Source organism: Pongo pygmaeus, chromosome 23 (assembly GCF_028885625.2).
Source record: "Pongo pygmaeus isolate AG05252 chromosome 23, NHGRI_mPonPyg2-v2.0_pri, whole genome shotgun sequence".
NCBI lineage: Eukaryota > Metazoa > Chordata > Mammalia > Primates > Hominidae > Pongo > Pongo pygmaeus.
The window spans coordinates 37,203,150-37,230,231 of NC_085931.1; the positions used below are offsets into that span (position 1 = coordinate 37,203,150).

At 43.9% G+C, this 27,082-nt stretch overlaps 1 protein-coding gene across 9 annotated transcripts in view; it reads left to right on the plus strand.

The window, feature by feature from the left end:
* SEZ6L (seizure related 6 homolog like) overlaps positions 1-22,872 on the plus strand; it is a 214,421-nt gene extending 191,549 nt beyond the window's left edge. For 3 of the 9 annotated variants that reach the window (XM_054470080.2, XM_054470086.2, XM_054470088.2), the window contains 5 exons: positions 4,570-4,764; positions 12,714-12,746; positions 14,834-14,948; positions 16,947-17,049; positions 19,538-22,872. In XM_054470080.2, coding sequence (XP_054326055.2) covers positions 4,570-4,764; positions 12,714-12,746; positions 14,834-14,948; positions 16,947-17,049; positions 19,538-19,567 — 476 coding nt within the window. In that variant the 3' untranslated portion in view covers positions 19,568-22,872. The remainder of the gene's footprint in view (positions 1-4,569; positions 4,765-12,713; positions 12,747-14,833; positions 14,949-16,946; positions 17,050-19,537) is intronic. The other 6 variants (XM_054470083.2, XM_054470087.2, XM_054470081.2 and 3 more) reach the window with 5 other exon arrangements.
* The last annotated feature ends 4,210 nt before the right edge of the window (positions 22,873-27,082 follow it).

Genomic DNA, 27,082 nt, shown 5'->3' on the forward strand with positions numbered 1-27,082 from the left:
TGTTCTCTCTTCCCCACTCGACTGAGTTCTGGGAGAACAGAAACCGTGATTCTCTAATTCACTGTTTCATACCCAGCTCCTAGCACAGGGATGGAACGTTGGAGGAACAGAGTCTACAGGCTGAAAAAAAAAAAACCAGAGAGTGTACTCTGGACTCTGGGAGTTCAAAAACTATAAAGTGTAGTGCACCGGGCTGCATTTCCCGAGGAGTAGGAGTATTAGATACACTACGGGGATACCCAAGCGGCTTTAAACAGTGTCCAGATGAACTTTTTGTGAGTCGTTTGGCTTAAGAAAATTAGAAAAATTAAAACTGACATGTGAAACCTCTGATTATAAGACTATTATTATTTAGAGTGAGGCTAAATTATACAGTGCAATCTAAATAGAAAAACAAGTCAATAGAAATTTTTAAAAATATATTAAATAGGCCAGGTGTGGGGGCTCACGCCTGTAATCCCAGCACTTTGGGAGGCTGAGGCGGATGGATCACTTGAGGTCAGGAGTTCGAGACCAGCCTGGCCAAAATGGTGGAACCCCGTCTCTACTAAAAATATATATAAAAAAATTAGCTAGGCTTGGTGGCGCATGCCTGTGGTCCCAGGCTGAGGCAGGAAAATTGCTTGAACCCAGGAGGCTGAGATTGCAGTGAGCTGAGATCACACCACTGCACTCCATCTCGAGTGACAGAGTGAGACTCTGTCTCAAAAAAAAATATATATATATATGTATTAAGTAAACAACAGTACAATTGGTATGAAAACATGACAAGAGTTTTAAAAGCCATAAAAATAATCAGTGTATATTGCGTGCTCACTATATGCTGCCCATCTCATGTGTGGTGCTTGTTTTATTCTCATAACAATGCCATGAGATAGCCCATTTTAAAGATGAGGAAATTGAGGCTCAGAGAGGTCAGTTGTGCTCACAGACATACAACTAGGATCTGAATCCTGAGCCCTTGGACACTTGAGCCCAAACGCTCCTACTCTGCAATTTGCGTTTAAATGAAATGATGTGAGGTCTTTCAAGAAATATTTACTGGGCACCTATCCTGTACCAGGCTGCCAAGGATGCAGCAGTGAGCTCAGCTGGGTTGAGGACCAAAGACTTCCTCAGGATATTTTCAGAGGAATCATTAGAACATGATTGGCACTGGATTCTGCTCATTATACCATCTATGTTTATTGTAAAGTAATGCAGACTCACCCTGCATTTAAAAAAAAAATACATCAAAGCACAGGCTGTAAAAATAAAAATAAAATTCTCCCTTCCTACAGTCCATCCCCAAGGCATGCTCTGCAGGGTTAATGATTCCTTGCCAGCCCTCTTAGGTCTCATCCATAAACACATAATAGAGTGCTGCCTTGGAGGGAGCCCCATGATTGATTTAAGCAAGGCTTTGTGATTTGATTCTGGGCTCAGACACAGAAGCATTGGCTGCATATCCATCCTGCTCTGGAATGCCAGGGGGCAAACTTCAAGTATACAGATGACCTTCAATTAGTGGAAGGATTAGCTTTGGCCAAGTGTCAGCTGAACCACTTACTGCCTCATCTCTGGGAGTCTTGTGGAAAGGGAGCTACATTCAACATCTCTGCCTCTATCGCTCAACTATTCCACCAGCCCCTTCCCTTGGCTACATTAGGGGTCTTCTCCAGCCACCCAGGGTCTTCTGAATTTCTTCTATGGCATCTGCCATTTTTAATTAAATTGTCCATTTACACATTTGCTTGGCCCCTTAGAGCATGCAGACCATGAGCTCTAGAGGACAGGAATGATGTCTGATTCACCTCCTCACCGCATTGCTGGACACATTGCTGGGCATGAAGTAAGCACTCAAGAGATATTTTCTGAATAAATGCATGGGTGCCTGCCAGAGCTATCTATGGTGTCATCCAAGATGCAACTCCAGCTGCACAATGACCTGGAAAGTCTCTTCCCACAGGCTGACTTCTGGGCTAGATTTCAAGGGTGGGAAGGAAACAGTTCATAACTCCCAGTGAAGACTGCTATTGACGTATAAAGGAAAACCCTTTAACCTCAAGAGTGAAGCCAGATTCCTACCCGTCCACCCACTGGAGGAGATCAAAGTCCTGATTCTTCATGTATGGTGATTACTGTGACTAAAACATACTCATTGATTGATTCATTCATCTTTTCATTGGAAAAGTGATATATTTAAGTGCCTACAAGGCCAGGCACGTGAAAGACAATAGGGAGTGGCAGAGACTGGGGCTAAAGTAAAAAATATTCCTGGTCTAACAGGGAAAGCCACTACTCAACACTAGCCAGTCATTGCCATGTAACTATGTGAACCCAGTATTGCCCAATCTTCTAATGTTTCAGAAGAATCCAGAAATCTAAATTATTACTTGAAATCTCCTAATTTGTGAAAGCTCGGTAACTATTGTTTTAGTTGACATTGCTCAAGCTGAATAGAGCCCAGATGTAAGTCATGTTCACAGAGAAAAGGGTTCTAGCTGGGACCTATGTTGTACTGTGTGCCTTGAACCACAAGTGCCGTAGGACCAGGGATTATATCTGTTTTATTTACCTCTGTGTCCTCAGTACGACTTATGTTGTTGGCACATAGTAATTGATCAATAAACATTATTTGAGTAAATAAAGGAATGCTTCCTGTGAACCAGGCATTGTACCGGGTATGAGCATAATATGAGTTTTAAGCCTGGGAAAGAGGTGCCAGAAAAGATTCTGAGGTTATGATGGTGATAAGACAGAGTTCCAAGGACAGAGGAATTCATGCCTTTGGGGAGCAATCTGGGTCTTGAAGGCATGCTTGAGATTCATCTTGCAAAATAAGACGCTTCAAACAACACGTGTTTATTATCAGTTTCTGTGGGTCAGAAATCTGGGCATAGCTTAACATGTACACCCATGTTCATGGCAGTATTGTTCAGAGTAGCCAAAAAGGGAAGCGACCCAAGTGTCCATCAATGGATGAATGAAAAACAAAGTATGACACCTGCCTACGACGGAATATTAGTCAGCCTTGAAAAGGAAGAAAATTTTTGACACATCTTACAACCTAGATGAACCTTGAGGACATTATGCTAAGAGAAAGAAGCCAGTCACAGGAGGCAAACACTATTTGATTCCACTTACATGCGGTAACTAGAGCTGTGAACTTCATAGAGACAGAAAGTAGAATGGTGGATCCCAGGGGCTAGGGATAAGTTGTTTAACGCATATAGAGTTTAAGATTTGCAAGATGAAAAGAGTTCTGGACATAAGTTGCCCAACAATGTAAAAGTATACTAACCTACTGGACTGTACACTTAAAATGGTTAAGATGGTCAGTTTTATGTTATGTAGATTTTACTACAATTTAAAATTTTTTAAATAATAAAGTTTAGAATGTTTTAGGATTTGTAGTCCTGTGTGCGAAGCAATTTGCTGGCTGTCCATTCCATCCAGGTGCTGAAAAAGGACTAGATCTCACATGCGGCCTGGAATGGGTTAAACCTGCAGGTTCAACTCTCCAATAAATACTGTGATCCTAACACCTTGGGAGGCTGTGGCAGGAGGATTGCTTGAGCCCAGGAGTTTGAGACCAGCTTGGGACGCATGGCAAGACCCTGTCTCTACTTTAAAAAAAAAAAAAAAAAAAAAAAAAAAAGCCGAGTGTGGCGGGACACGCCTATAGTCCCAGCTCCTCAGAAGGCTTAAGCAGGGGAATTGCTTGACCCTGGGAGGTTGAGGCTGCAGTGAGCCAGGCTGCACCATTGCACTCCAGCCTGGGTGTCTTAGGCTACCGGGTACTTTGTGTCTGCAGCTGAAGAGAGCAGTCACCAGATGGCAGTATGGGCTTATTTGTAATAGTTGGGGCCTTTTGTTGCATTCCTACTAAATCCCAGGCCCTGAGCTTCAAGCTTGCTCTAATAGGCTCATCTCCAGTGAGGGAAACAGATAACTAATTCAGTATAGTACAGTGCATGCAGTGCTGGAAAAACTAAGAATACTGACGACTCAGTTGATGGTAGGAGACATCAAGGAAGCCTTACTGGAGAAGGAGAAATGAAGATTGAGTATTGAAAGACAAGACCTGGTCATGAGGGATGTGCAGGTTTGGTGTCAGGTGAAAAACAAGAGGAAGATTTCATAAACACCACCACCGTCCATCATTTACTAAGTACCTATGACATGCCAAAAACAAAACATCTTAAGCATTTCCTTACTTACCTATTTTAGTCCTCCAAATTCCTATGAGATAGATATTACTTTGATCGTCATTATGCTAATGAGGAAACTAAGGATCAGAAAGGTTATGCCACTTGCTGGCGATCACACAGCTAATAAGTAACAGAACTCATATTTTAACCTTGATTCCTCAGCCAACTTCATTCTACCTTGCCAGTATGTAATCTGTGCCCAGAGGTGGAAGACAGAAAGGACAGTTTGAGAAATAGAAAACAGTCTGATGCAAGATGGGGATGCAGAGAGAGGATGCTGGAGAGGCTGATCAAAGCTAGATCACACAGTTTCTGAGCAGGACTCCCCAAAGATTTGCATCATCTCATCAGAGCTCCCTTCTGGCTTGCATTTCAGCGGAGGAGTCCCTGGCATGTGACAACCCAGGGCTGCCTGAAAATGGATACCAAATCCTGTACAAGCGACTCTACCTGCCAGGAGAGTCCCTCACCTTCATGTGCTACGAAGGCTTTGAGCTCATGGGTGAAGTGACCATCCGCTGCATCCTGGGACAGCCATCCCACTGGAACGGGCCTCTGCCCGTGTGTAAAGGTAAAGAAACCTACTCACCACACAGGGTCCACGGGGCCTGGAGATGTCAGGCTCCTGGCTCACAGGAGTTCTGAACTTGCTCTAAAAAATTGGACTAGGAGTTCGAGACCAGCCTAGGCAACATAGTGAGACTCCCATCTCTACCAAAAAAAAAAAAAAAAAAATTAATCGGGCATGGCAGCACACACCTGTAGTCCCAGCTACTCGGGAGGCTGAGATGGGAGGATCACCTGAGCCTAGGAGGCCAAGGTTGCAGTGAGCCTTGATCATGCCACTGCACTCCAGCCTGGACAGAGCAAGAATCTATCTCAAAAAAATTAAATTAAATTTTAAAATAATAGAGCTGAGCTACTGTACTTCATTAAATCTAAGATGTCACCATTACTTTATGCACCACTAAAAAAGAAAAAAACATGCTGCCAATTATACTATGACACAATGTCTTCTCCTGGCTTAGCATTTTTATTTTTACTTACTAAAGGAGCTTTTGACCAGGCACAGTGGCTCACACCTGTAATCTCAACATTTTGGGAGGCTGAGGCAGGCAGATCACTTGAGGTCAGGAGTTCAAGACCAGCCTGGCCAACATGGTGAAACCCCATCTCTACTAAAAATACAAAAAAATTAGCTGGGTGTAGTGGTGCATGCCTGAAGTCCCAGCTACTCGGGAGGCTGAGGCAGGAGAATCACTTGAATCCGGGAGGCAGAGGTTGCAGTGAGCCGAGGTGGCTCCACTACACTCCAGCCTCGGTGACACAGCGAGATTCTATCTAAAACATAAAAACATAAAGGTCTTTAAGCTTTTTATCATATATCACAATTATGAAAATGTTCAAATGAAAATATAAGCAGCCCAGGTGCAGTGGCTCACACCTGTAATCCTAGCATTTTGGGAGGCTGAGGTGGGAGGATTTCTTGAGCCGAGGAGTTTGAGACTAGCCTGGGTAACATGGTAAAACTGTCTCTACAAAAACAAAATAATAATAATAATAGTAATAATAATAATAATACAAAAATTAACCTGATGTGGTGACGTGTGCCTGTAGTCCCAGCTACTTGGGAGGCTAAGATGGGAGGATCACTTGATCCCAGGAGACAGAGGTTGCAATGAGCTATGATCATGCTACTGCACTCCAGCCTGGGTGACAGAGTGAGACTCTGTCTCAAACAAACAAACAAAATACAAGCAAAATAAATTGGTTCCAGTGTATTTAAAACTTCCCCACCTTCAAAGTTTGGCACTTTTGATTTTCTAAATTATTACTAAATTTTTCTGTAGAGACAGGGTCTTGCTATGTTGCCCAGGCTGGCCTAGAACTCCTGACCTCAAGCGATCCTCCCTCCTCTGCCTCTGAGTAGCTGGGATTGCAGGTATGAGCCACCACACCCAGCTGTAGAATCGTTTTTTACTCCAAGTCTTCGACATCCTATTTTTCCACTCAATATTGCTCCTGTTGAATGTCATTCTGTACTAAAATATATATACATTTACATACATACATGTATATGTATACATATACATACATATGTATGTATATATGTATAGCTCCTGTCCCATTAAAGCATCAGGGATGCAGAATTCTGTAGGAACGTCCATAATGAACTAAAGTCTTTGATACAAGGGGCTTGCAGTTACATTGAGGCAGGGCTGGGACGAGTCTGAGGCAAAAGAGGTGCCTGAGGTGAAAAATGTAAGGAGGTGACCAAGTGTCCCGTAGAACAGCCTTAAAAAAAGAGTCTCCGTACACTTCTCGCCCTAGACACCTCTCGCCTTGCCTTAGTCCCGGCCCTGTGATCCAGTCTGGTTTTTGTTTATTTGTTTGTTTGTGTTTGTTTGTTTGTTTGGAGACAGGGTCTTACTCTGTTGCACAGGCTGGAATGCAGTGGTGTGATCATTACTCACTGCAGCCTCAACCACCTGGGCTCAAGCTATCCTCCTACCTCAGCCTCCCGAGTGGCTGGGACCACAAGTGCACGCCACCACGCCCAGCTAAATTTTTTTATTTTTGTAGAGATGGGGGTCTCACTATGTTGCCCAGGCTGGTCTCTACTCCTGGCCTCAAACGATCCTCCCACCTCGTCCTCTCAAAGTGCTGGGATTACCGCATCCGACCTCTGCCTGCTTTTGATCCCTGCTTAGAGAACCCTGCTTAATTATTTCCCACCTCTTGCACCGCCTTCTCACAACCAGTTAGTTACCATGAGTTAGGTGTGTTCCGCCACTGCCTACGGGGTGATCTCCCAGGGCGCTACCCGGCATTCTGCAAACCCTGATACTCTTAACGCCCCACGTTTGTGCACACGGGAAATCGTGAGCGCCACCTGGTGGCAGCTATTATTACACATTATTGCTTTAAGCCTCTCCCCCACCTCCCAGATGGTGAAGTGAGAAAATTGCATCTTAGAATCCATTGAACACTCATCACTAAAATTAAGTTGTAACACACTAAGTAAAATTTGGATTCGTTTATCTGGACTTTTGAAGTGCACAATCAGTAATAGTAACGGAAATATGTTCAGTGTTTTAGGCCAGTGATCTTAACCTTTATTGCATTAGTGCCCCTTTGAGAATCAGGCAAAAGGCTCTGAATTTGCCCTCCAGAAGGAACAGAAGCATGAAGTTTTATGTCTCTACTTGGGAACCCATAACTTCAGTGGATCCCCAAATGCCTTATTCATGAACCCCAGCTCTGAGGCTTAAAACTACTTTCCCAGCTAGTTTGTCCACTCCGAGGTGTATTTCCGAAAGAAGTGAAAACAGGTATTTAAACAAACACTATCTAAGAATGTTTATAGGAGCACTGTTCGCAATAGCCACAAGATGGAAACAACCCAAATGCCCATCAACTGATGAATGGATAAACAGAAGTGTGGCAGAAAAAAGGGAATATTATTCAGCCATAAAAAGGAACGAAATACTGACACATGCCACAACATGGATGAACCTCAAAGCCATTATGCTGAGTGAAGGAAGCCAGACACAAAAGGTCACGTTTTAGGATTCTGTTTATAGGAAACATCTGGAATAGGTAAATCCATAGAGTCAGAAAGCAGAGTCGTGGTTGTCTAGGGACTGCTTAATGAGTATGGGGCTTGTTTTGGAGATGATGAACATGTTTTGGAACTAGGCAGAGGTCATGGTTGCGCAACATTGTGAATGTGCTAAATGCCACTGAATTGTAACACTTTGAAATGGTTAATTTTATGTTATGTGAATTTTATCTACCTAAAAAAAAAATTCCCCTGAATCACCTCGGTTAAGTCTTATGACCACTGTCTAAGATAGGTGAGCCATCTTACCTGTTTTACAGATATGGAAGGAGAAGCTCAGAGAAGTTAAGTGATTTTCCCAAAGCCACACAGCTAGTACAAGACAAAGCTAGGACTTGAACCTGCATCTCATGACTATAAATTTCCCGCCTTCAGGGCTACTAAGAAAGACCCCCAACCAGCCAATCACCGCAGCATGGAAACCTAGGTGTGTTCACACATTCCCGAATCTACCCCAGATCTCCCAAAGCAAAATCATTGAGAGGCGGGCCTGGAATAAACATTTTAACAAGCTCTCAAATGCACTTTGAATGTGAGAACCATTTAAGGCCGTGATTTCCAAACATAAACGGAGTCCTGAGCCCTTTCCACGGAGATTCTGATTCACTGGGTCTAAAGCAGGACCCAGGGACCAGTTTAACTAACCACACAGGTGAATTGTATCATCAGCCAAGTATGGGAAACACTAGCATAAGGGATGCAATTTAATCTTACCAGGTATCAAGAAGCAGGGGCTCATCACATGAATGACAATGACTTATATAAGCAGTTCTTTTTTTTTTTTTTTTTTTGAGACAGAGTCTCGCTCTGTCCCCCAGGCTGGAGTGCAGCGGCTCGATCTCGGCTCACTGCAAGCTCTGCCTCCCGCGTTCACGCCGTTCTCCTGCCTCAGCCTCCAGAGTAGCTGGGCCTACAGGCGCCCGCCACCACGCCTGGCTAATTTTTTGTATTTTTAGTAGAGATGGGGTTTCACCGTGTTAGCCAGGATGGTCTCGATCTCCTGACCTCGTGATTTGCCCACCTCTGCCTCCCAAAGTGCTGGGATTACAGGCGGAGTCACTGCGCCCGGCCGTAAGCAGTTCCTAATAAGAGAATAAGGGGTCCTTTTGAAGAGCAGCGAACAGTAAGAAATCCACAATTAGCATTTAAGACAGCTGCCTTCCCTCATTCCCCCATAATTTTGACTAAGTCCAGCCCTGTGTTTGAATTTATTTTATTTGTGTATTTTTAATAGAGACGGAGTTTTGTCATGTTGCCCAGGCTGGTCTTGAACTCCTGGGCTCAAGGGATCTGCCCACCTCAGCCTCCCAAAGTGCTGGGATTACAGGCGTGAGCCATCATACCCGACCTGAATTTATTTTTGATAGCACAGGAAACCTGCTTTGTAGAGCTTAAGTATTGAGAAGTTCCTGAGTAAAGATTGCCTGTAAACCCTCTGTCACAAGGACATTAATAGAAGTTAATTTGACATTGTTGATGAGTTTTCTGCAGGGGAGAAAAATTAGCAGGATTTGTTTTTTAAGAAACCTCGGCCGGCGTGGAGGCTCACGCCTGTAATCCCAGTACTTTGGGAGGCCAAGGTGGGCAGATCATGAGGTCAGGAGTTCGAGACCATCCTGGCTAACACGGTGAAACCCCGTCTCTACTAAAAATACAAAAAAAAATTAGCCGGGTGTGGTGGCGGGCGCCTGTAGTCCCAGCTACTCGTGAGGCTGAGGCAGGACAATGGCGTGAATGTGGGAGGTGGAGCTTACAGTGAGCCAAGATCGAGCCACTGCACTCCAGCCTGGGTGACAGAATGACACTCTATCTCAAAAAAAAAAAAAAAAAAAAAAAAAAACCCTAAATAAGAAAACCATGAAAAGGGCCACTTTGGCCTGGACAACGTGTTTGTATCTGCCACAGCAGCTTTTTAAATTCTTCTTGGATTAATTGCAAAGGTATCTCATGGAACAAGTAGAAGAAATCAGAGCTTCAAATGGAAGGAGCAGAGTTTTCCTCTCTCCTCCATCCTTTTCTTTCTTCTCCAGAAGCCAGTGCTAATCACCTGAATTTCCAGTGTCACACCTTTCCCTAGGCTTATACACATAGACATATTTGGAAAGAGAGAGGGATGTTTGTTTTTGTTTTACAGAAAAAAAAAAAAAAGAAAAAAAAAGGCTGGGTGTGGTGGCTTACACCTGTAATCCCAGCACTTTGAGAGGCCGAGGTGGGAAGATTACTTGAGCCCAGGAGTTCGAGACCAGCCTAGGCAAAATAGTGGGACCTCATTTCTACAAAAAATCAAAAAATTAGCCGGGCATGGTGACACACTCCTGTAGTCCCAACTACTTGGGAAGCTGAGGCAGGAGCATTGCTTGAGCCCAGGAGTTTGAGGCTGCAGTGAGCCGTGATTGCACCATTGCACTCCAGCCTGGGAAACAGAGAAAGACCCTGTATCACCAAAAAAAAAAAAAAAAAGGGAGGGAGGTTCATATCATGCTGTACTCTGTGTTTTACTTATTACAAAAGTAGCGCCATGTTATTTTTTTTATTTGCCACCCATCATTCCACACTTTGCTTGTTCCCCAGTGCATTCAGCCCTTCCTCTGTTGATGGAGACATCAGTTCTCTTCCAGTTTTTTGTTTGTTTTGTTTTGCCAAAAAAAATCTTGCCCATGAATCCTTGGATGCTGGCACTTTTCATCCTGCAGGACAGATTCCTCAAAGCAGGATTGAAGGTGTGGGCAAAGATCTATGGATATCGAGTTGTCCTGGATGTCACCAAATTGTTTCCCGCAATTGGAGCAATCCACGCTCACCAACAATGTGTAATATGTCCATTTCTCCACCTCCTCGCCAGCACTGTATGTTTTCAATTTTTTTTAATGCTGCCAAACTGAAAAGAAAATAAAACTACCATCAGAATATGCGCAAATGTAGCTGGGCCATGGTGGTGTGCACATGTAATCCCAGCTACTTGGAGGCTGAAGTAGGAGAATTGCTTGAAACCGGGAGGCCGAGGTTGCAGTGGGCCGAGATTGCACCACTGCACTCCAGCCTAGGTGACAGAGCAAGACTCTGTCTTAAAAAAAAAAAAAAAAAAAAAAAGAATATACACAAATGACAAAAAAAGGAAAAAAAAAACAGGAAAAGATAAAAAGAGGCTCCATTTTGCAGGTGATCCCTGAAACCTCTCTTTTCTATGGGCTAGTATCTCTAGAAGCCCCACAAGGTGAATCAGCTCACTGCCTTCTCCCACAACAGTGATGGAATTGCTAGCAAGGCAGGCTCTCGGGAGACCCCTGCACCTTTCTCACCTCTCCACTTCCACTCCTGAGATCTGTCCCACCACCAACTCTGTAAGGAAATGATAAATCACTTCCTCTTCAGAAAAAAACTGGGATGCGTGACATTGTGGTCTACAGGAGGGGAAGCAACTCAGTGCCAATGTGAGGCCACCTGACTGGGACTTGGGGACCCCGGGCTCCAGTCCAGTTCTGCTGTGGACCACCTGTGTGACCTTGAGTGAGCCCCCCTCCCTCTCTGACCTTGGTTTCCCTTTTTGTGAAATAACTAGGGGAGTCTAGATCAGAGTTTCTAAAGAGGAGCCGGTGAGCCCACTGGATGCATCAGAACTGCTGAGGCATTGGTAAGACCTGCAGAGGTCCACCGCTGAGAATACCACTCTGACAAGTCCCAGGAATGGCCCAGGAATCTGCATTTAACATGCCCTGTGGGGTTCATGAGCACAGGGCTCCGAGGGACACATGATTCAATGTCTCCTCCCAGTTCTAAGATTCCATGGACATTCACGCACTCCCACTCAACCACGGTGCAACTCACATCTTGGGGCGGGACCATCTGCTTCAATCTTTCCATTTTCTTGATGCCAGAGCTGCAGAGAAGAGTGCACTTAGTTAGCCAGCTAGCTTTTCAGCTGGTTTTGTTGTCATGGTGTGATGATGGCGTAAACCAGAGAGTGACTTTAACCAAGGCATGGATTAGGATGTCTTGGGATTGGGGACATCAGTATAGCTAAGCCTTTGGTGGCCACTCCCTCCTATCCCTTAATGCTGCAATTTTTTCATCAAAGTCCTTCATGCTGGGGTTTTGCATTCCTGTAATAAACATCCATCCTTGTTGGTATATTTTTGTGCTTAGCTACCATGATGACTGATGACAAAGATGGGGTGCCAGTCCCCATCATGTTGAACCTCCAGAGAAGTTTTACAAAAAACATAAATGATTAAAAATAGTTTCACATGGGATACAAAGCCTCATCAAATATAAAAGGAATAAAAATGAAATTAGAGAGGTTTACATAGATAGTCTTCAAAACAGGAAAACAGTTCCACCTCTGGCTGGATTTTGTATAAAGGTCTTCGGCCTCGCAATTCATTCGTGCTTTGCCCCACATGAAAATGATAAAAAGACCTTAACCACATAATTGAGAGCAGAAACCAGAGAGCTTGAGCAGCCCAGATTGAAATCCTACCTCCATCACTGAGAAGCTGTGTGATGTCAGAGAAGTCACTTCACTTCTCTGAACCTCTGTTTGCTGATCTGTAAAATGGGGATGATAATAGCATTGACCTAACAAGATTGTTGTGAGGATTAAATGAGCAAATGTATATAGAGTTCTTGGCACAATTTTGGACACGCGGTGAGTGTTCAGTAATTATTCGCTATCACTGTTGTTGATCTTGGGTCTTATCTATCTCGTCTTCTCTTGGGAACTTAGGAAGTGAATAGTCCAGGCACGTTCACTGATTATAGTGGCCCAAGATAAGTAAAAACATACCACTAACTTCACCAAAGCATGGCATGGGCTTTTGCATCTAATTTTTTGGCCTCATTTCATGCAAATGAAGTGAATTCACTTTACATTGACCAATGCTTCCTGATTTCTCTTTCAGTTAATCAAGACAGTTTTGAACATGCTTTAGAAGGTGAGTTCCAGAACGAAAAAAAAAAAAGTTCAATAAATCAAACTAATAGCACAAAACAAGGGCAGGTCTTTGAGTATCTTTATTTAGACACTTAAAAAAAATAAATTCTACCTTCAGACTGCAAAAGATAATTTTAAAATAATATTGTAAGGGAAAAAAAAAATTATGGGATTTGCAAGTCAGGACCCTAACAATAACCTGAAAGGGATTTGACAGCTGTTCTATACATGGTAACAGCAATGAGATAAGGAAAGCTCAGAGCCCATAAGCCTGAGAAAGGCATAACCCTATTGTAAAACTTTTCATGATGTCATTCTAGAAGGGGAACTAAATCTAGTGACATGTCACCTTCCATGCTGAGAGTCCTTTTGGTTTCCAGAGGGAAGAGTTTGCCCTGGAAGCATTCAGTGGTCCATTTTTCCCTGAGTCTTTTTTCCCCTCAACATACCCACCCCTTCTCCCATCTCTCCTTACTTCAGCTCTCCTTTTATTAGAAATTCCCAAATGAGACTTATTAATGAGGAGCAGATGTTAAAATCTATCCAGGATTTTATTTCAGTTTTGTTTTCATTTTGTGGTTCCTTCCCTTTCCAACCCCTCCCGTGTGTAAAATGTCCAGCGTTCTATGTCACCGCTATTGAATTCGGTACAAAACCACTCACCGGGACTGTGATGTAAAATATATACTGTAATATATTACTGTGTGTATATATATATGTAAATACAAATACAGTATATTATAGTATATATATTTAAAAATATATACTGTAATATATTGTTTCTTTTTTTAATGTTTTTACCAAATCAAGCAGTTTTTATTATTCCTGGAGCCATCTTTAGCTTTCTGACAATAATGAGTTCACTTAGAATCTGGGGCTATGTAAATTACATTTCACTAGTGGCTGTTCCTTGTAACAGACAACACTTGAATCCAAGCGGGTGGAACTAGGTCTCAAATATAAGTGAAGGAGCATGAATTATACACTCTACTTGGAAAATAGAGGGCACTTCGTGTTAGTCTCCATTCAGAGTATCCGTTTTCTGCCTTTTGCCAACCAATGAACCATGAGAACGTCTCAAAGGGCTGGAGTTGCTCGGAGCTTATGAGAGCCATTGTAACGTTTTGTGCTCGTGCATTTATTGTGGGTATCAGGATTGATTTTTCAGACCCCATAAAGTGGTGGTTAATGGGTTATAGATTGGTATACAGGCAAGCTCTATTAGATGTGACCATGGAGAATGGCAGAGGAAACCTGGAGGCCAAGTTTCTAGAAGGAATGTAGGATCCCCCTTCGAGCTATGCTGGGAAAGCAGCCTTCTGCCCCAGGTGCCTGCAGCAGCTGTTATAGTTCTTGCAATTGCCACAAACAATGGCAGGTTGAGAGAGCAGCCGGGAAATGTGCAGGGGTAGCCTCTGGGAATCAAACCGGGCCTTCACATTTGGGGTGTCATTGGGGTGTGCAGGACAGAGAGCTGTCCCCAATGCTCAGAGCCCACTCATGGACTGGAGAGTGGAACTCAAAAGGTCTAGGAGGGGCCCGTCAGTCTGCATGCAACAAGCTCCCCAGTCCACAGGTGAGCACCAGGTCTGAGAATCCCTTAGAAACCTTGTGGCTGACCACCAGCACCATTCAACTCAACGACACACACAAACCCAGATCCGCCCACCACTCCTGCATCTGGGGTCCAGACCTATTCCTGTTTCTCTTCTCCACTCCATGGAATGTCCAGCAAATCTGCTTTCCCAGTTACTGAATTTGGGATTTTCTCCAAGTCTTCCTGTGAATTGGACTTTAATCAGATTTTAACTGTAGCCCCCGAAAAATGGGAATGGTACGATCGGGTTTCAAACAGTGTAATTCTCTGTAGCTCCTATGGCCAACCCACCAAAGGATGAGTCTGGGACCCCTTGCAAAGGACCACCACCATTTCCTCTAGTCTTTGGAGATGGCTCTGCAAGGTCTAAGGCCCTCCCAGAGCCTTAGACCTTGGAAAGCTGTCTCCAAAGGGTGGAGAACTGGGCAGTTGGGCACTCACTGGGAGTCAGCTACCTGGGAAATGAGGACCTCACTGGCTCCTGTGTTCAGTAGCAGAAGCGGCAGCAGAGACGTCGCTGGAAGGGGGGAACATGGCCCTGGCTATCTTCATCCCGGTCCTCATCATCTCCTTACTGCTGGGAGGAGCCTACATTTACATCACAAGGTAGGGAGCTGATGGGGGAGACCACTACCAAGCACTCAGCCACCAGTACTCAGAGGGACTGGGCGTTTCACCTCTTTGAGCCTCAGGGTCTCCACCTGGAGCTCGGGCATAGTGGCATTTGTGTTATTGCAGAGATGCCTAGATTCAGCCCAATTCTGTGGGATAAATATTTACATTGGGCAATTATGAAGCCTCCAAGCAAGTAAGACAAATACTATTTCTGCCCTCAAGGAGGTTATGATTTAGTGGGGGACACAGACATGACATATTGCCAGGCATGTTGATTCGTTCCTTCCATCACTCACTCACACATTCACTCATTTATTCAACAAATATGTATTGACAATCTGTTGTATATCAGACATTGTCCCAGGTGTTGAGGGTCTAGAAACTTGCATTTGATGCAGAAGGAAGATATTAAACCATGCCCCAGAATAGCCACTCATTCATTCACATTCACAGTTGTTGAGCACCTACTAGGTGCCAGGCAGTTTTCTCGGTTCTAGAAACATCATTTGTGGAAAAAAAAAAAAAAAATAGAAGGAGATATTTGCCCTCCTGGAGTTCAGGTTCTAACAAGGGAAGATAGACAATAAGCAAAGTATATAAGAAAATATGTAGTGTTAGAAACTGATAAGTGCAGGAAGAGAAGGCTGGGAGGGGGCAAGAATTCTGGAAGAGAAGTGGTGGTTGACTTTTAAATAGTGTAGCTAGAGGAGGCCCCACTGAGAAATGACATTTGAGCAAGGACTTGAAAGTGATCATGAGAAACCTATGCAGGCCAGGCGTGGTGGCTCACACCCGTAATCCCAGGACTTTGGGAGGCCAAGGCAGGCAAATCACTTGAGGTCAGGAGTTCGAGACTAGCCTGGCCAACATGGTGGAACCCCGTCTCTACTAAAAAAATAAAAAATAAAATTAGCCTGGGCATGGTGGTGGGTGCCTGTAATCCCAGCTACTTGGGAAGCTGAGGCAGGAGAATCACTTGAACCTGGGAGGAGGAGGTTGCAGTGAACCAAGATCATGACACTGTACTCCAGCCTGGGCAACAGAGCAAGACTCCATTTCAAAAACAAAAGAAACCTATGGAAATATGTGAAAAAGGAGGGTTTCATGCAGGGAAACAGCATGTACAAAGGTCCTGAGGCAGGAGCGTGACTAAAATAAATCATCCCTGCCCTTATGGAGCCCACAGTCTACTGGGGGCAGGTAGAGTAAATACACAAATAAATTATAACACACTAAGATAAACACAATAAAGGAAATAGGTAGGTGTGGTGAGTAACAGAGAGATCACCTTTAAATAGGTGGTCAGGGGCCAGGCATGGTAGTTCATCCCTGTAATCCCAGCACTTTGGGAGGCCAAGGCTGGAGGATTGCGTGAGCCCAGGAGTTTGAGACCAGCTTGGGCAATGGGCAATATAGTGAGAACTCGCCTCTTAAAAAAAAAAAAAAAAAAAAAAAAACACTTAAAAAGTTAGCCAAGTGTGGTGGTGCACGCAGGCAGGAGAATCACTTGAGCCCAGGAGGCAGAGGTTGCAGTGAGCTGAGATGGCACCACTGCACTACAACCTGGGTGACAGAGCAAGACCCTGTCTCTAAATAAAAAAATAGGTGGTCAAGGAAGGCTGATCTAAGGCAATATGGCATACAGTAGGTGCTCAATAAATGTTCATCCTTGTTCTTGTTTCCCTTTGCATTCAAGAGGGACTTGAATGACCTTCCAGGGGAAAACAAATTAAGCTCCACCCCCTCCCTAGTAAGGAGAGATCACAAGGCTTTGGTTCTCACTGCCTGGGTTGCAAGTTGAGAGCAATTATGATTTCTGCTTTCACCTCACTAGGATTCTCGCCTGCAAAAAGGGCTGTTTGCACACATCCTCGTTGTCATTCACAGAGGTGCCGCTGCTCAGGAAGTGGCACCAACTGTTCCCGTTCAATATTGTAATGTGTCTCCTAGCTGGGGAGAAGTAACTTCTCTCTCCTTTCTCTCCCCCAGATGTCGCTACTATTCCAACCTCCGCCTGCCTCTGATGTACTCCCACCCCTACAGCCAGATCACCGTGGAAACCGAGTTTGACAACCCCATTTACGAGACAGGGGTGAGTTGGTCTCTCTTGTCTCTTCCCAATTCCCTCCCTCTTTGCTCTGAATTCACCAAGAATAAGACAAAACATTTCATTTCCTATTGCTCACAAGAGGCACAGCCAGTGGTCCTGTCTTATCCCCACAAAGAGCCCTAAAGAGATAAATGCTGGGAGAACCCAGCTCTCTTTGCAGGTGATTGGTGCTGAGGACGAGCCTAGGAGGCTGATGACCGTCAGCAGAACACCCACAGAAAAAAGAGGCTGCACCCAAGACCCACAGAGAGCAGACCACCGGTGGCCGGTGGCAACGTGCGGCATTCCCACACATCCCACTGGGCTCCACCCTTTATTCAATGGCAGTGTGAAACATCCCTACACATTTGAGTGTCAGGTCCTGTTTTAGGTGCTAGGAACATAGTCATGAACCCCAATAGACACAGATTCCACCATTAACGAGCCTACCGTCTTGTGAATTATTATTAGCAATAATAATACATGCCATGTGCTGGGCACTTTAAATGCATAATCTCCTTAAATCCTTGCAGGTCTCTGCAGTAGTTTCCACAGTTGTCTCTAATTGATTGATGAGAACGTTGAGGTCCAGAGAGAGGAAAGAATAATTTGGCCAAGGTGGCACACAGCCAGGATGCACAGCCTGAAGCCAGGACGCAAATTCAACCTGACACTCTTAATCGTGATGCTATCTTGCCTCCCTCGAACCTCCGACAATCCAATGTGCCCATGAATATTTTGATTACAACAAATAATACTTTTTAAGGACTATGAAAAAATTGAACAGCGCACTAGGAGAATGTATAATGGGGACACTTAGAGGGAGTTGGGGAAGGCATCGTTGAGAAAGTGAGAGTAAAGCTGAGACATGGGAAGTGGGTAGAGCTTGGACGATGGGCTGAAGAAGATGCCAGACAGAAGGGAGAGCATGTGCAAATGTCCAGGGCACATGCGAGGAAGCAAAAGGCTGGTTATGACTTTGCAAAACTAGCATCCTTCAAATTCACTGTGTAACGATATGCAGCCATCTCCCAACATTTGAGGGGAATAAACCTGACTTGTTTCTTATCCTGCTGACCTTCCTTCACCTCCACTTCCTCTGATCTCCTGTGTTAGTTATCTATTGATGTGTAACAATATTACTGCAAACTTAGGGGCTTAAATTAACAACATACATTTATTATTTCATAGTTTCTATAAGTCAGGAAGCCAGGCACAGCTTAGCTGGACCCCCTGCTTTATGGCTCACAGGCTACAAACAAGGCAGCAACTGGGCTGCAGTCTCATCTGAGGCTCAACCAGGGAAGGATCCACTTCCAAACTCACATGGTTGTTGACAGCATTCAGTTCCTTGCGGGCTGTTAGAATGAGGGCCTCAATTTCTTGTGGGCTGTCTTCTAGGGGCCACCCTCAGTTTCTTCCATGTGGGCCTCTCCATAGAGCAGCTCATGACATGGCAGCTGGCTTCTTCAAAGCCAGCAAGAGAGACAGAGTCATCTTGCAAGACAGAGGTCACAATCTTTTGTCATGCAAACATGGAAGTGACATCCTAGCACCTGTGTATTCTCCTAGTTAGAATCAAGTCACAGGCTCTACTCACCCTTAAAAGGAGGGGACCCCACAAAGGCATGAGCCCCAGGAGGTGGGGATCATGGGGATCACCTTGGGGCCTGCCCACCACAATCCCATGTACCATGAAGCATAGATGTGATTGCATATCTGTGTTGGCTGAATGGGAGCTGGAGACTTCCATTAAAGCATGTGACAGTGACAACTTCCAGGGCTGAGCCTTCTTCTATCTCCTTGCTCCTTGTCCCTGGGGCTTGGAATACATTACTCACACTCCATAAATGTTGAAGAAATCAAACTACCCCCATGTTGTAGTCATTTCATATGGCAATGGTAGATCAGGGCATATGTTATTTTGCATTCTATGTAGCTTGCTTTGAAATCATGGGAAAAGGTCAGACTGAAATAAAGGAGAATTTTAGAGACTAGACATGAATGAATACTTATTAGTAGAGTGTATCAGTGACCTAGAGCTATAGTAATGCTGAGTAACAAAGATCTCTGAACTCAATGACTTAATGCAACAAGCATTCATTTGCTCATCAATCTGTGGCACAGCGTTTTAGGCTTATTTCAGCTGGATGGTAATCCTGGCATTGGCTGGTTGATGGCTGGGTGACTCAGCTCTGCTCTGTGTGTCCCTCATTTTCCTGAAGAGACTAAAGCCTAGCAGGGCACGCCCTGCTCATGGTGATGACAGATGGACAGGATGTGAGCAGAAACACACAAGCATGTTTCAAGCAGCTGTTGTACGCCATTTCCTTATAACCCATTGGCAAAAGCAAGTCAGGGTCAGAGTGGGAGGGCACTGTAAAGTCACGACCAAGGGCATGGACATACGGAGGTGCAAAGAACTGCATCCCGCTATGTATATCCCTCTACCACACAAGCGTTTGACAATCCGTGCTTCTCTCTCTTGCAGGAAACCAGAGAGTATGAGGTTTCTATCTAAAGAGAGCTACACTTGAGAAGGGGACTTGTGAACTCAACCACAATCTCCTCGAGACATTCATCCAGAGACCATGTGGCATTTGATTGAAACCCCAGAATGTCGACTGTCTTTTCTTTAGACTCTTTATTGAAGGTTTACTGTTTTCTTCCCTGTATTTATTATATTTAAAAGTGAAATAGGTGTGGGTTTGGATGTTTCGCGGCCTCAGCCAAATTCATGTTACAGCCTCAATTCTGAAGGCAGGTGGAAGACTTGCAAAATGGCAAACCGCGGCAGCAAAAACACAAAACAACAGATGGAGTTTCTCCCATCAGCAATGCCATGCTAAGGCTGCATCGAATTGCATGCATCTTTGGGAACCATGCCCGTGGTGTTTTCAGTACAAATCTAAGTCCCAAGATTAGGTTGGAAAGGGTATTTCTTGTTGGCTTAGTTTGGGTTGGAATTTAGCATGGGTACTTAAACCCATTTGGGGAGCTGTGCTCCAAAACAAATTCTTTGTCCTCTCTTCCCATTTTGCCAGCTTCTGAAAGGTTTTTCCACAGCCCCTCCCTCTCACGGTTCTTCTGAAGGTAGCAAAGGTGTTATATAAACATTGTCTTTTACCACTCTGGCCTCGCTGGACAGTGACAAAACAAGAAAACGTTTTCTTTCTAAAAAGGTGATAAATGACCAAAGGGAATTTTTCAGAGAAAAATGAGAGATTTGAGAGTTCCAATGAAGAATTGGGTGAGGGGGATCATTGGGTAAGGGAATTGGGTTAATAAAATGTTCTTTTCTTTGACACTCTTTCAACGATGAAAGAGCACGTAATTTATGCTACAAGTGCCAGAATTGATCACCATGTTCAGCAAGCCATTCTCAAGCTGTGGTAATAAACACACAGGCTTGGGAGGCACCAGTGGCCCCACTCATACAGTGACAAGGATTTGTGATGGGAAAAAGGAAGTGCCATGTTTGGAAATCCAGGGGTGAGCTCTGGTTTCTCCTGGGGTTCTGGAATATCTCAGCCCTCAAAATAGAGAAGACTCAAGTGCACTGATTCTCTAAAAGGTGTCATCTTCAGAATATACTTACCATCAAGCATTCCAGGGGGCGGGAGGGTCCTATGAGAAGAAACTATTTTTCTATTCTCTGAAGCTGTCTGGATGTTGGAGGGTGGTGTGAATGCTGACTGAGGAGGTGCGGAGAACAGGGGCAGGGGATTTTAAATCACAGCAAACCATCCAGTGGAATCCTGTGTCATCTGACCTGAACATCAATGAAGACAGAGAGAGGAATTTCATTCAGAAAGGATTCCATAGCCCCACATCTAATCACACGGGCATTCCTCCTATTTTATCAGGGTCTGTTTTCCCCCAACCCAGTGAAACCAGTGAGTGTGTGACTCTTTGGAAGATTCTTTTCTAAATACAGGTATAAAGAGAAGGTGGAGGGTGCGGGTGCATGGAAGAAATACTATGTGTGAAGCAGATTCACCTCCCTGGGACCGGTGACATGGTGGTGACAGTCAATGTCTTGGACAGGCACACGGGCTCAGTGGCATTTGGAACCCTCTTTGGTGCCCTCCCATTCTCTCTGGAATTGTTTCAAGTCTGCCGGTTTTCAAACAAGAAAAGACCTTTCCTGCCATAGGGAGAATAGAGGGGAGTCTATGTTTTGGTGGTTACATTGGAAACATCTTAAGCAAGATAGGGAAACTTGGTTTTATGCACACATGTACCCTCCTTGCCAGCAGGAATTCAGACTTCAGTCTTGGGGGTCTAAGACCAGAATATTTTCCTTCTGCCAGAAAAGAATCTTGCACATATACTCCTGAAGGCATGCATGTGTGGTCCATGGCAAGAAATAGCTAAAGGCTGCTTTCCAGGACCCAAAGCCCCATTTAATGCAAGAACCAGAGAGGTGTTCTAGGCCATTAGTGAACAATGTCATGTTTGGAGAAAGATAACAACACAAATAATGTAACCTTTCCTTAAAAGGCAGAACCCAATCCATTTTATTTGATGCTTATTCTAACCCTAACCCTGGGTCACCTGGAATGAAGAACTCTATTAATAATATTTGATTTTACAATGTATTATGGTTATGTGAAAACTAAACATATGCCTTTTACAAAGACTGACAAAATATAAATCTTTATTCTAACCCTATCCCCAAAACTAGCCAGGCCACACCCCAGATGTTCTTACTGACTATTGGAAAGACAGAAAAGGCGTTGGGTTTTTTGTTTTGTTGTTGTTGTTGTTGTCGTTGTTGTTTTTTTCAGAAGACCAGTGTCTCAGTTCTGTCTTACTAGTACCACACCTGTAACCATGTTTTAAAAGTTTGTTTTAGCCTAGAGACAGATCATACGAGTTCAACAATGTACAGTGTGATTGAAAAGACAGGTTGGTGTCTATTTTTCTTTTTAAAATATCTGAATGTGTATTTGTAATACGTAAAGGTAAAAAAATAATAGTGCCAAAAATGTGCAAGGCATCTCATTACAGTTCATATACGTCTGTTTTTATAAGATCAATATTAAAACCCATTGGGATTAAATATTTTTGAATAGGATACACTCTTGAGAAACTCGAGAATGGACTGAGCCTTCCTACAAGCCACTCTTTGTTTTTAAAACAGTGGGGAAATACGTTTACAGAGATTGTGAGCTTCAGAGAATGCATGTGATGGCGTGTATTACATGCTAATTCATATAAGCTGTATCTGTCAGCTACCACCCTGTGCTTTAAAAATGCACACACTCGACCCTCTTTAGCTTGGAGCTCAGCTTTTTGCTTTTTTTTTTTTTTTGTAGAATTATTTAGCTAACATAAGTATTCTGATCGCTACCTGATGGCCATTCTTACTTAGTTTCATAGATGTGCTTTAACTATGATCCTTTGAAGCTCACCCCTTGGAGAGCCTACAGAACCTCAGGCTGATAGCTTTGAAGACTGCCAAATAGCCCAGAAGGAAGCAAAGCATCTGCATAATCAGGAGGGTTGTATAAGACGTAGTGATTTGGCAAATATGTGGGTAGCTTTAGGCTGAGGCACGGGCCTCAGGCAAAAATGCCCTTCGAGTGAATCTGAAGGGCATGACCTTCCTATGTCCTTGACTAGGCATGACGAGTCATTTGAGGTCAGATATTATTTGAGTTGTTCAGCACCCCCAAAGGTAGGCATTCTCCTGGGAAATTTTCATTTCCGTTTTATTGCCAAACAGAATAAAAAGCAAAACAAACTTTCTAAGCTAGAATAATGAAATTAAGTCATTTTCCACTTTGTATATATTGATGCTAATAAAACAGATGAAAAAGACTCAAGTGTGTGGGATTTTTGTTACAGACACTTCAGGATGGCACCAAGTGGAATGTATCCAGTTTCTGGGGATTGGGTTGGGGTAATACCTACTGATACTTTGAATGCTAAGACAGGACATCCCACTCTGGAATGGTTCTGGGACCTTCAAGGGATGTTTGGGACAAGATGGTTTTGATGGCACTGCCATCATCCGATGTTCCACCATCCTCCCTGTCTTAGCTCAGCCTATCATAAGAAAATACCACAGACTAGATGGATTAAGCAACAGAAACCTGTTTCTCAAAGTTCTAGAAGCTGAGAAGTCCAAGATCAGGGTACCAGCCAATTCAGTTCCTGGTGAGAGCTCTCTTCCTGGCTTATAGATGACCTTTTTGCTGTGTCTTCACACAGTGGAGGGAAGGGAAAAGGCAGGAAGGAGGGGAGGAGAGGAAGAGAAAGAGGGAGAGGCAGCTGTTCCTCTTCTTAAAAGGCCACAGTCTTATCAAATGAGGTCCAACCCTTATGACCTTATTTAGCCTTAATTACCTGCTAATGGCCTTATCTCCAACAACGGTCACATTGGGGGTTAGAGCTTTAACATATGAATTTTGGAGGGACACAGCTGTCTATAGCATTGCACGCCTGGCACCCCCAAAATGTATGTCCTTCTTGCCCATAAAATACATTTCCTCTACTCCAACAGCCTCCAAAGTCTTAACTCATAACACCATCGACTTGTCTAAAGTCTCATCTAAATATCATTTAAATCAGATATGAGTGAGACTCAAGGTATGATTTATCCTGAGGCAAACTGCTCTCTATCTGTAAATCTGTGACCCCACACAAGTTATGTGCTTCCAAAACACAATGGTGGGACAGGCGAAGGATGGACATTGCTGTACCAAAAGGGAGAAATAAGGAAAGAGGAAAGGGGTGTCGGGTTTCAAGCAAGTGCAAAACGTAGCAAGGCAAATTTCATTAGATCTCAAGACTTGAGAATAAGCTTCTATGGTTTGATGCTCTGCCCTAAAGGCCCACTGAGGTGGCAGCAACACCTCCACGGCTCTTTCAAGCTGCCCTGTTCACACGGCTTTCTTCAGAGAGCAGCCCACTCCTGAGGCACTGGATGGGATTGTCCTGGCTGAAACCAGAGACACAGCCCTGCCCTTGGAAACAGAGGAGAAAACACCTTGGTTCTGGGACCTATGGTAGCAGTGGCACCCCTGATGATTCCTTAATCACCTTCTGGTTCATTCTTAGCACGCATTCGCAGCTGATGGCTCTATGGTTTGGTTCTGTAGATTCCAAGAAGGTTGAGAGTTATCCTTCATTGTGTCCTGCTTTCTCTACCCCCTTTAGTTCAAACTGGCAGTGTCTTCACTGGTATAATTCCATTCCTGGATTCTGCCAAGATAGCTGATGAAGTCCACGAGTTGTACTCATGATCTCTATTACTTAAATTTTTATTTTTTTTAATAGGGACAGGGTCTCACTATGTTGCCCAGGCTGATGTCGAACTCCTGGGCTAAAGTGATCCCCTCACCTCAGCCTCCCAAAGTGCTGGGATTACAGGCATGAGCCACCATTCCTGGCCTCGTGATCTCTTCACCACGTGATTGTTCAGACACATCCTCAGTGTTCTCTTCAGAACAAGCTTTCTATTTTTTTTTTTTTTTTTTGCAATATAGATAGGCTGAAATTTTGCCAAATCTTCAAGTTCTGCTTCCTTTTTGCTTAATTGGTTTTTCTGACAATGAAAATGAGTGATGGAGGCAGGTGTCTCAATCAATCAAGGTTTATGGAGCCAGCTGAAGGGTGCACCCAGGAAAAATGTGAGTCACAGACACATCTGTGGCTGTATTTTCCAGAGAGGTTCTTAAGAGGTTTAGTAGTTCTACATTTTCCTTAAAAGGAAGGAGGGGGCAATGAGGTAAATGATTACATAGTTGTGAGAGACTTTAGTTAGTGCCCAAAAAATTTACATTTTACGTAAGATAAGATGAATATTTGAAGAAAAAAGGAATAGAGGAAGCAGACATCTCAGGGAGAGGTGAAGAAACGATGAATCTCATCTTGTCTTTGTTCTGTACCTGGGAAAATAAGCAAGTTGTCTACATTATCAGTGTGTAGTCTTTTGAAAGGGCTGGTTTCTGTTTAGCCCTTAGAAAAGAAAGACTGATGGCAATTATTGAGGGCAAGGGGATAATGAGGTATGTCTGACCCCTGTCCCATCATGGCCAGAAACTCAGCTTCAGTTTCCCTGGGGTCTCCTTGGCCAAGAGGAAATTCATTCTGTCCGTTGGGAACTGAGAATTCTATTGTTATTTCTCACTTTTTTTTTTTTTTTTTTTTTTTTTTGAGACAGAGTCTTGATCTGTCGCCCAGGCTGGAGTGCAGTGGCACAATCTAGGCTCACTGCAACCTCTGCCTCCCAGGTTCAAGCAGTTCTCCTGCCTCAGCCTCCCAAGTAGCTAGGATTACAGGTGCATGCCACCACGCCTGGCTAATATTTGTATTTTAGTAGACACAGGGTTTCAACGTGTTGGCCAGGCTGGTCTCAAATTCCTGACCTCAGGTGATCCACCTGCCTCAGCCTCCAAAAGTGCTGGGATTATAGGCGTGACTTCTCACTTATTTAATTAATCTCTCTGCTTTCACATTTTACTATAAGCAGTCAGGAGGAATCAAGCCACTCCTTCAACACTTTGCTTTGGAATCTCCTCAGCTAAATATAGTAGTTCCCTCTTACCTGATGTAAGTGGATGCCTGAAACCACAGATAGTACTGAACTCTATATATACTATGTTTTCTCATATACATACATATCTATGATAAAGTCTAACTTATAAATTAGGTACATAAAGAGATGAAGAATAATATTAAAATAGAATAATTATAACAATATACCAGCATCACTACTCTTGAACTTCGGGGCTATTATTAAGTAAAGTAAAGGTTACTTGAACACAAACCCTGAAACACCACAATAGTCCATCTGACAACCAAGATGGCTACTAAGTGATGGGCAGGCACGTAGCATAGACAGCATGGACATGCTAAACAAAGGGGTGATTCATGTCCCAGGAGGGACAAAATGAGGTAGTGCAAGATTTTATCATGCTACTCAGAAGAACGGGGCACAATGTAAAACTTACAAATTGTTTACTTCTGGAATTTTCTTTTTTTTTTTTGAGACAGAGTTTTTGCTCGTTGCCCAGGCTGGAATGCAATGGTGTGATCTCAGCTCACTGCAACCTCTGCCTCCGGAGTTCAGGCGATTCTCCTGCCTTAGCCTCCTGAGTAGCTGGGATTACAGGTGCCTGCCACCACGCTCAGCTCATTTTTGTATGTTTAGTAGAGACGAGGCTTCAACTTGTTGGCCAGTCTGGTCTCAAACTCTTGATCTCAGGTGACCCACTGGCCTCGGCCTCCTAAAGTGCTAGGATTACAGGTGTGAGCCACTGCGGCCAGCCTATTTCTGGAATTTTTCATTTAAGATTTTCAGATGGCAGTTGACCTTGGGTAACAGAAATGCAGAAAGCAAAACCATGGATAAGGGGGGACTACCGTCTCCAGTTTCATTGTTCACAAATTCTACCTTCCATAAAACACTAGGACGAAGTTCAGCTAAGTTCTTTTTCACTTACAACTAGGACTGCCTTAATTCCAGTTTCAAATAACATGTTTCTAGTTTCTGCCTGAGATCTCAGCAGACCAGAATGACCTTTTTTTTTTTGAGACAGAGTCTCACTCTGTCACCCAGGCTAGAGTGCAATGAAGTGATCACAGCTCACTGCAGCCTGGACCTCCTGGGCTCAATTGATCCTCCTACCTCAGCCTCCCAAATAGCTGGACCACAGGCATGCACCACCACACCCAGCTAAGTTTTGTATTTTTTGTAGAAATGGGGTTTCGTCACATTGTCCAGGCTGGTCTCGAACCCCTGGGCTCAAGTAATCCACTTGCCTGAGCCTCCCAAAGTGCAGAATGATCTTAAATGCTCATATGCCTACCAACATTCTGTTCATGGCAATGTAGGTTAGCATGCATCTCAAAACCCTTCCAGCCTCTACTCATTACCCAGTTCCAAAGCCACTTCCACAAGAAACAAAACTAATAAAGTGAGTGTGTGTGTGTATGGAGAGAGAGAGAGAGAGAGAGAGTACAAGGAATTGGGTCATGCTATTATGAAGAGTGAGAAGTCCCAAGATCTGTGGCCAGGGAGCTG